At 38.7% G+C, this 10,258-nt stretch overlaps 1 protein-coding gene and 1 long non-coding RNA gene across 2 annotated transcripts; both read left to right on the plus strand.

The window, feature by feature from the left end:
- Nucleotides 1-1,403: 1,403 nt before the first annotated feature.
- On the plus strand, nt 1,404-3,174 carry LOC144709478 (glucan endo-1,3-beta-glucosidase 12-like). Its single transcript, XM_078583046.1, has 2 exons — nt 1,404-1,525; nt 1,922-3,174. Exons 1-2 carry the CDS (start codon nt 1,414-1,416, stop codon nt 2,959-2,961), a joined length of 1,152 nt encoding a protein of 383 aa, XP_078439172.1. The 5' UTR covers nt 1,404-1,413; the 3' UTR covers nt 2,962-3,174.
- A 627-nt stretch (nt 3,175-3,801) lies between these two features.
- Nucleotides 3,802-4,123, plus strand: LOC144709407 (uncharacterized). Its single transcript, XR_013583021.1, has 2 exons — nt 3,802-3,857; nt 3,926-4,123. It is a non-coding gene; the product is annotated as an uncharacterized LOC144709407 (long non-coding RNA).
- Nucleotides 4,124-10,258: the final 6,135 nt, after the last annotated feature.

Here is a 10,258-nt window from a genome sequence, read left to right on the forward strand (position 1 = left end):
TTATACAATATATATACTTGTGAAAGGGTATTTCAGACTTTCTGTCGTAATTGACAATGATAAAATATGCCATACTGTCAGCTGGATAATATTATTTAGTATTTAAAATAACCACTTTAAACCTAACTAACATTAATGATTTCACCTTAAATATGATTGTACGATACTCTGTTTTTAATTGATTAGTGGTTTTATTATACCATATTTATTCCTCATAAAATATATTATAATTGTGACCTGATTAATTTTTTTTCTCTGGTGACCACATCATAGAGTTGGAAAATGAATTCTCATTAACCCAAAATTTTTAACCCACCTAGAGAATTTTATGATATGAATGTGTGAAAATTTTTTGTCAAATTTTAAAAACATTATTTCAGTTTTTAATGCTAAAAAATCAAGCATCTTCAAAATTAAATTTAGATTTAATCCCTCATTCATAATTAAACTTCTATGTAGTGTTGACTTAAATTCAACTATGTTGTCTAGGAGTTCACTAGGTCATTTAAGGCTTGATTTGTTTTCACAATTCTTGAAAATTATCACTTGGATATTTCCAATAAAATGCCGTAACCTGAGTTTTCATAGTACACAACTTGCAATTGACAATATCATATAAGAATAGTGTATAGATTTTATTCACTCTCACCTTCATTTTATGAAATACGTAAAAAATTGGACATTTCAAAATTAGTAAGTATTTGAAAGCAGCACAATTCATTCCCATTTGCCTCCCAAAGCTCAATGGGGTCAAAATTCTTCTGCAAATAACTAATCATAAGTAGAATGGTTTGAACATTTAATTTAAAATATTAAATTTATATTGATGCTGTGATCCAATTATAATCTTGATTCAATATATCCATGTTTACAAGTCCAATCTCTTTGTGTCACAAGATGGATGTCCTCATGGTACAGTACAAAATCTAGATATGGACAAGGGAAGCCTAACTATGAAAGAAACATTTGTTCGCTGCGTTGCCAAACCAAGAAGTATCTTAACTGACTGTTGTATTACTTCAAAATAATTTATAATCCCTTCATTCGAATGTCAAATGATCTTAAAGTAAATCAAACAAATCATACAAGAAGATGACTGCATAAGTACAATTATTATTTGATCTAGAAATTAAGAGTTTCAAATAAATATCCAGACATTCCTCTGACGATGAGAAAATTTTCCAAACCACTTTAATAAAAAGTTCTCTCAGATGAAATTTACATGATTAGCACACGTTGGGATTTTGTCATGAACATGATCCCCAAACGGACAAATTTAATGAATAGGCGCCTTTGAATGTAATTTATGAAAGTAGGGACTTATCTTTAAAATTGCACATTTTTTCAATGCCTTCTTCGATATTTAAACGCATATTGCGCGGGAAAAGTTTTTGGGGGAGAAAGGAAGAACACATGGAACGTCGTCGGCGTTCATTGTCGGGATTGCGATCTTTGCTTCTCATTTGTCTGTTCCTCCCTTCATCATCATTCTCAGGATCGTCTCTTCGTTATCGCTTGCTCTCTGGTACGAGAATCAGCGATTTGGAACTTGAAAATTTCTATCATTATATTTTTAAGATCCTCCTTTTATGATTTTAGGTTAGATTGGATTCGTTCCTACATTTTCGCGTTAAATCGATTCTTGATGCTTTCCAATTATCCTTTGATTGTACACTCAGATACGTAATCGGCGATGAGGAACCTGAATTTTTGAACATTAATCATTTTACGATTCCCGCGTTTTATTACTAGTTCCCGAAATTGAATCAATCAATCGATTCTTGATAAGTTCAATACAATCCTTTGATTGTACCTCTTTAACAGAATTTTCTCTGCGAAAATCGTCCGACCGTTCGTAATCGCCGTGCGATCCTGGTCTTTGTTTGTAGCTTTCTTACGATAAATCGATTTCACTGCGCAGACGGCGTTATCGGCGTAAATTACGGACGCCTCGGATCAAACATTCCCTCGCCGGCGGTGGCAGTGAAGCTTCTATCATCTTTATCCATCACAAGAGTGAAGGTCTTCGACATGGACGAATCCGTGATTAAAGCTTTCGCAAACACCGGTATTTCTCTATCTCTCTGCATCCCGAACGCCAACATCTCATCTCTCGCGTCAAATCCCTACACCGCAAACCAAATAATCCGTCGATTCATCCTCCGTTACTACCCAAAAACAAAAATCTCATCGATCTCAGTCGGAAACGAAGTATCAATGCTCCCAGAATTCGCTCTCACTCTCCTCCCCGCCATGAAAAACCTCCACAGATCCCTAAAAACCTTCAGACTACACGATCAAATCAAAGTCTCCACTACCCATTCTCTCGCAGTTCTTGCCATAAGATTCCCTCCTTCTCAAGCGGTGTTCCAAGAATCGATATCAGAGACTGTTCTTCGCCCGGTACTATCATTCCTCGCCGAGACCAAGTCCCCGTTCTTGGTGAATCTCTACCCTTATCTGACATTCAAGGAAATCCCTTACATACCCATCGACTTCGCCCTCTTCGGGAAGAACACGAAGAACTTCAACTTCACGGATCCCGTCACGGCCCTGACATACACCAACCTGTTCGATCTTCTCGTCGATTCTTTGAACGCTGCGGCGTTCTCTCTCGGCTTCTTTGACCTCGAGCTTGTGGTCACTGAGACGGGGTGGCCGTCGAAGGGCGAGGAAGGCGACGACGCCGCTTCTCTGGTGAACGCGGCCACCTTCACAAGCAGGCTTGTTAGCCACGTCGCAGGGCTTCCTATCAAAGGAACTCCTCTCCGGCCTGGTTACCCTGTCGTTACCTACATATTCGCCCTCTTTGATGAAGATCTGAAAGAAGGGGTAGAAACAGAGAGGCACTGGGGCTTGTTCTACGCCAACGGGACCAGTAAGTATTCTTTGGGTATCCTCTCTCGTGGAAAATCTGAATATACACCCGTTTACACCAAGAAAAAGAGCGGGCAATTTTAGGAATAAATGTCGTTTATTCCTCATTTTTTCTGTTGCTTAATACCCTTTATCTCCCAATATACTCGCATGTTTTTTCACGGATATTGATTCATTCAAGAGGCAAAATACACCCGTTTTCACCAAGAAAAAGAGCGGGGAATTTTAGGAATTAATGTCGTTTATTCCTCATTTTTTCTGTTGCTTAATACCCTTTATCTCCCAATGTACTCGCATGTTTTTTCACGGATATTGATTCATTCAAGATGCAAAATACACCCGTTTCACCAAGAAAAAGAGCGGGGAATTTTAGGAATAAATGTCGCTTAGGAATAAATGTCGTTTATTCCTCATTTTTTCTGTTGCTGAATACCCTTTATCTCCCAATACACTCGCATGTTTTTCACGGATATTGATTCATTCAAGAGGCAAAATACACCCGTTTTCACCAAGAAAAAGAGCGGGGAGTTATAGGAATGAATGTCGTTTATTCCTCATTTTTTCTGTTGCTGAATTTCCCTTTATCTCCCAATATATCGCATGTTTTTCAGAAATATTGATTCTTTCAAGAGCCCAATTTCCCACGATTTATCTCTCTTCATATTTGGGATGAAACCATGTATCGGTTTCTGCGTCACTCCATGATTGGTGATCTTTAGATGTATTGTGACTGAGGATTCAAGTTCCGTACAAAAACTGGAAAATTCTTTGTTAATTACATGAGTGATGGTCTTTAGAAGTACTCTGACCAAGGATCCAAAAGTGCAAAAAATGGAAACAAAACTTGAAATTTGTACAATTAGGCAAAACTAAGAAATTCCCAGTTTGTCAAGTTGTTATGGTTGCAGATGAAGAGGAAGGTGAGGGCGAACAAAATTACAATTTTGGTATCTGTGTCGATATCTGGGAAAATGAAGATGGTATGAGATGATGATATTGGATATCAGACATATATTAGACGGATATTAGTAACTTCGTAGTTTTTCAGACGGATACTACATGGCTGTGGACGGTTGCAGATGAGTGTACTGGATCTCAAATGGCGTTATCTAGATATCAGATTCCGGTATTTGGATATTTAAGTGTTTTTTATAAAGTGCCTTTATCCCCTATGGAGAAAGTTAAAAACAACTTGTATATACTGACTCCTGGGAGCTCATTATTAAATTTAGAATCTTGTCTTGCATGATGAGTCATCCTGTGGATAATGGAAGCGGACTAGTCCACTTGAATTTTGAGAACAACCCGGGCTAAATCGTCAAATGTTGACTCTGATTACCAAAAGTCTTACCTTGGTTCTCCATGGGCTATTTGTATTTTCTACACATTAAATGTCTGAAAACATTCCTTACTACTGAAGACTGTGATAGATTGATTTGGTAAAACAACTTAATAACATTACTAACTAATATTATGCATAAAATTAACTAGATTAATAATTATTATTAATTATGCTTTTTTTTGCCACTTAAGTAGTTGCCCATTTACTTTATTTCATTATGTATTTTTATTTGTTTTACTCACACAAAAGTATTTATTTTATAAAAATATTAAGTCGGCTATTGAAAAACCTTATGTCTGCAATTGATATCTGATATCAGCAAGCTACACTATGTTTTAAAATATAGAATAGGAACTGATATCTGATATCCAAATATCGGTGAAGGTGAATGATAGTTTCCACGTTCAATATCCAGTTCAGTATCTGATCTGATGTCATCATTGTGAAGGCTCAATCCTACTTCATGGGGATTTATCAATAAGCATGAGTGAGGATTGCTCATTGAACATTATTGTTCAACAATATTGAACTTGGCTTATGTTGTCTCATGACAGAAACAGTACAATTAGATAGGACCACTTATTGGCAATGAAATTTGAATAAATTGAATTACTTTTATGTCAAATATCTTGAGACAATCAAAGTTAGGTTAATAATAACATGTGAGAGCATATAATAACAGTTTTATCCATCATCTGCTTATAATACGAGGCATCTAAGAGATATGTAGATGATACTCGGTCAATAGGCAAGGAACTTGAGAGAAGGTATCTGCTATAGTTTTAGCTCCCCATGCTTGTCTATAATTGGGGATATCAAATGTGGTGCAAAATGGTTCACATTAATATCCATGGAAGCTCTTAACTGTAATCCCAACAGGTAAAAGCATCAATCTAAGTAGATCTGTATACTAAGACTAATTTTCAAAATAATTTATCCAAGCAAAGCATCATAGCATTTGCTGATACTAATTACCCCAAGTTGGAATTTGTTTATTATTATAGATTTAGAGACATGTGATAGTTTTCATGATGGAAATAAGGCACCCCATCTATTTTAAGAAAATTGAAAGGTAAATACAATATTTCAAATAGACAAAGGAATATTTGGATATCATAAAAGTTATGGCTGCAGCATTAATACCACTTTAACAAATGAATTTGGTATCATTTAAACTGTCCTATATTTAAAATAATGACGAGTATTATAATGATCCAGAAGAAATGCCTCGAAGCAAGATTCCCATCAAAGTAATAAAACCACCAAATTTAGTAGTAACAGTTAAATCACTCGATTAATATTTAAATGACACAATAAATAAAGAGGCGATAGGGAATGTTCAGGAAATGAGAAATGGAAAGTTGGGATGGAATGGAGCGTGAAACAAGAATAATTGTGCCTACAATAAAATAGATGAATACTTTGTTATCTCATTCGAGTCATTTAACTTGTTATATTATTAGGAAATAAATGCTTAAATGAGGAATGCAACATGATATGTTGTGAGGGGAAATGAGAAATGTGTTAAGTGATTGAGGAATGAAGTCATGTGTTTTGAACCTAAAAAATAAGGAACTGCATAAAATTTAAAATTAATGGCACAAGATTTTATCACAGCACTATCAAGATCACTGTCCTTACCTTTTGTAAAAGTATCATTAACACCACCTTTAATGAAGTGATTACATATTCCTTTCTCAAAATTATTGTGAAACCAGAAGTAATGACACATAATTGATTGGGTACATATTTCATGTTTTTGTTCTATACCTGATACATAATTTAAATATAGAATATGAATAATAGAATAATAAAATATCTATACCATGGTAACCACTAGGAATCTGAATTAAGTGCGTTAGTCAGCAAATAAATGATTGAGAAAACAGATCGACACAACCTGGCTTTACATAACATAAAAAAATATTATAGTATATTATTTATTTAATGATAATACCAATTTATTTGGTTTTAAATGGTCATTATTTTAGAAAGTTTGCGAAGACAAAATATAAAAAATAAATTTCCAGTTATGTTATTTATTTTATGGAAAATATGGGGTATTATCTCAGGGTGTTAGGTCTTCATCATGTTAATTTTTTTATGAAAGAAAAACTGAGAAAATAGGAGTAGAATATAAGTAAGATGAATAATACATGAGATGTGCAAGATCTTAAGTAAGATGAATAAAATGAATTCATTAAATTAATAATATTTTTTTACTTAAGGAGAAAACTTGTATGGATACATGTTAGGGTTTGTTGAGTCATTTCGACGACAAAAACTAAAGACATTTACAAGTAAAGTTAACAATTGCTAGATTCCTATGTCAAATACATTTACAATATTTTCTAAAATTTTCTATTATTCTTGCATAGATATGATATGTCTTATTTTAGTTTATTGTTAAATTATTGAACATGAAATTATAGTAGAAATTTTAAGGTTCTAGGATTTTGGGCTGAGGATTGTAATCTAATGACTCTGTTTTCCAGAGTTTTAGGATTTCAAAAGAAGTTTTAAGACTTATTCAATGCTTTGTACATAATATGTTATGATTTCTTTTGATGCAGGTTGACTAGGACTGACACGGGAAGGATATACTAACTCAACTAGGGATGGATCAAATAGACCACAAATCACACGATTGAATTCGAAGATATAAATCCGGTGAAAATACTGATGGTGCAGCCCCTTTCCTTGATCGAGGGCGGGAGTACTGTCTTATAACCACCATGGTGAAAACAAAGCAATAATGCCAATAAATCGAACGGTCGATCGCGAGAAGATTCAAAGGCCTAATCAACTACTTGCGAGAAAATTCAAAAGCCAAATGAGCAAATCCGATGGCGGGGGAAAAACAATCGAGGAACATTGGATGAAGAATACGGACACTAAAGAGGATAGAATTTACCTCAGCACTAGAGCAGTGCACCGTGGCGGTGCGGGTAATTCTTGACGCGTCGTTGGCGGGGGCGAGTGACGTGCGCTTCGACAGGGTGCGCTTTTGCAGGACGTAGGATCTGAAGCACGCGGCGGTCGTGCGCGTGGTCAGGCACTTGTGATTGTGTGTGTGGCAGCGGCCGGCGGCCGTGTGCGCGGCGGGCGCAGGCGGGTCCATGCTGTCGTGCGTGAGGCAGATAGGGTGGCCGTGTGCGCGATGGGCGCGGGCGGCCATGCGTGCGGCGGCCAGTTGCGGCGGGCGGTTGGAGACGACGGCGTGCAGGCGAAGAAGCAGGTGGGGGGAGCCCTCCTCTCCACGGTAGCGGCATTGGCAAGATGCAGCGGTAGCGGCGGCTATCGGAGGCTGGGGCAAAATTCTCTTAGAAGAAGAAAACTTCAATTCCAAAAGAAAATCACCAAGTTTTTCTTACAACATTGTCTTATGTATAGGCCTTGGAGGAAAGAGAAAATAAGATAACTGTTAAGTAAAAATTCTAATATTAAATGACGTTGGCGACATGTCGATGTGTCATGCCAACAAACGGTTCTGAACTTGGCGTTGGCGATGTGTTATGATGCGGGACATCTCATGTGAAAATGGAGGCACATCTTGTACTGGTGTGTTATCGTGGTCGCTGTCATCTTTTTATTTTAGTATTTATGACTTGTCTGATTTGCCTATTGATAAACTGGAATTTGTGTTAAATAAGTCGTTTAAGGCTCTGATTTATGCAACATTATTTATAAAATTTTTGAAATCCTAAATTGCATCTGATAAGTAAGGGTCAAATAGGGTAAGGGTCGAATCCATGAGTAGGTTATGAGAGAGTAAATTGCATTTAAAATATATTTTAGAATAATTATTTTAGGTAATTTCATATTTTTTGGTTTTAGTAGTATTTTTTAAATAGGAAAATGAAATAAATGAAAACTAGTGAAAACTTTTTAAATAAATGAAATACATATTCATTTTTTAAGATAAGTTTTAAGAGTTAAATGTGATTTTTTTGAAAGGAATGTTTTGAGAATTTCTAGGGCAAGCAATAAGATTGAATGTTAAAGAAGACCTTTGGCCGGAAATTGTGGCATCGGTGCTCTGTTGGGCGGGTAGTAGATAAATGATTAAGTTCACCTGCCTGAGATTGCCGTCGTGTCTTCGAAACCTTCATCATCGTCTTCATCAACTACAGCCGGCTCGCGTCCCTCTAACGGGCACGTCAAGGCACAAACGAAGGCACCTGGATTCCAGCAACCCCAGGTGGAAAAGCTCGTCCATATCTTTCCCGTGTTTTGATTTCATCTTTATTTTGATGTTTTCATCTTCGCTATCGTCTTATCGATTTGTCTCCGCCATCACTATCATCATTTTCATCTTTGTCATCGCTTTGTATGTGTCATTTGAAATCATTATTTTTTTAGTGTTGTTCTAAACACAGTCCTTGTGTTAAAGGACTCTCTAAGTTGGACCCTTCTTAGTGAGCCAATGGTCCATCTTGTAAGGGCCATCATGACCCTATATAAGGCCATGATGGGCACCACACGTTCTCAGATCTGGAAGTTGTATTTGGGAGTTATCGTTCTTCATCCAGGTCTCACTGTGAGAAGAGAGGGAGAAGGAGAGGAAGGAGAAGGAGAAGGAAGAAGAAGAAGGAAGAAGAAGAAGAGGAAGAGGACGAAGACCACGAATTATCAATTTTGAGGTAAGTTGGACTTATCTTTCTTGGTCTCACTGTGAAAGAAGACGGGATAGAAGCAGAACGAGAAGAAGAAAGGGGGAAACGAAACATGAGGGAAGAAGAGGGTAGGAATGCAAGCATCGTTGTCCGATCAGGCACGAATCACCATCCACCTCCTTCCCCCCCGAAATCCCATCGGAGCTACCACCAAGCTCTCCCCAAGTCTGCGCACGGTGACTGCTCGAGATGGTTGTCACTTGCCCTTCAGATTCAGAGCGCGTGACCCTGACAGCCGGTTAATCAACTCGGTGCGGCCAAATTCTGCATCGCCCAGCTGTCTGTAGGAACTTGGAGGGGGAAATTGAATGACCAGGGAAGAGAATTTCCTGTCACTTGCCGTGAACGTGGATTTCCCTCTCTATTCCCCCCCGTCAAGTTGACTGGGGTCGCTGGGTTGGTTGCGACTACGTCACGATTTCAACCCCGTCAAGGGATTTAGGCTGTCAACACTGGCTTCAATTGATCACCACCATGACGGTCAGATTCGGGCCTACACAGCAGTCCTTGACTCCCATCATCTCTCACGCAACGTGATCCCGCAGGGTGTTTACGCTACCATTCAACACACTACCTGGGGACGAATTCCGTTGACATGCGGTTGGTATTAATTCCCCTATGCGGGGAGGCAACCAACCGAATTTTTGACGATCGCCCCGCCCTTGTTCTGCAGACAAGGGAATTGTTGCCAGTCATTGAGCCCATGCACATATAGACGCAGCCAACTAACCTTCTCGTTGCTTTGTCTCCAATCCCCTCCAATGCTCTTGTGCTCTACCACCAGTCGAGCCGCCGAACCTCTCCGACACCTCTCTGCCGCACCCACACCGGTTTCTGCAAATGACGAAGACTCTGCACACGAGGCACACACCGACGAGGTATGTGTCCTCTCCCGTCACTCATTATATTACCTTTTGCAGTGTACTTTCGATCGATTCCACCGTGCTCGAGCTAGATAGGTGAGAGAGGAAAATTGAAAGATAATTACGATCGTTGAGCATCTTTACTGGTACGAACAAGCCCGTTCGTTACGTGCTGGCCCATACAGATTGAATTCTTCAATGGGGTCTGCTCTTTCTTTTTTGGGAGAGTATGCCAATATGATCCCGTTCGGCGCCGTAGTGCTCCTGTCCCCTCCGACGAGGCTCAAGACGCCACCGTCGCCATCACCAGTGACCCCTTCGGAGCTTGGAGCTTGGCAGCTCTATTGAGTCGGGGCCTGCAAGTACGACACGTAAGACACATTCATTGCATCGTAGTTACATCACTCCGTTAGGATTTATCCGTCGGATGGCATCGTTGACGATGTCCGACCCCTACTATTTAGGTAGCCGAGCGTCGACTCGGTATCGATCGGACGACG

Source organism: Wolffia australiana, chromosome 11 (genome assembly GCF_029677425.1).
Source record: "Wolffia australiana isolate 7733 chromosome 11, ASM2967742v1".
Classification (NCBI taxonomy): Eukaryota; Viridiplantae; Streptophyta; class Magnoliopsida; order Alismatales; family Araceae; genus Wolffia; species Wolffia australiana.

Bases quoted from the DNA above. Each gene is read 5' to 3' on its own strand.
- LOC144709478 (XM_078583046.1), top strand. From the start codon at position 1,414: ATGGAACGTCGTCGGCGTTCATTGTCGGGATTGCGATCTTTGCTTCTC. The intron at 1,526-1,921 runs GTACGAGAATCA...TTCACTGCGCAG, and splicing joins TCGTTATCGCTTGCTCTCTG to ACGGCGTTATCGGCGTAAAT.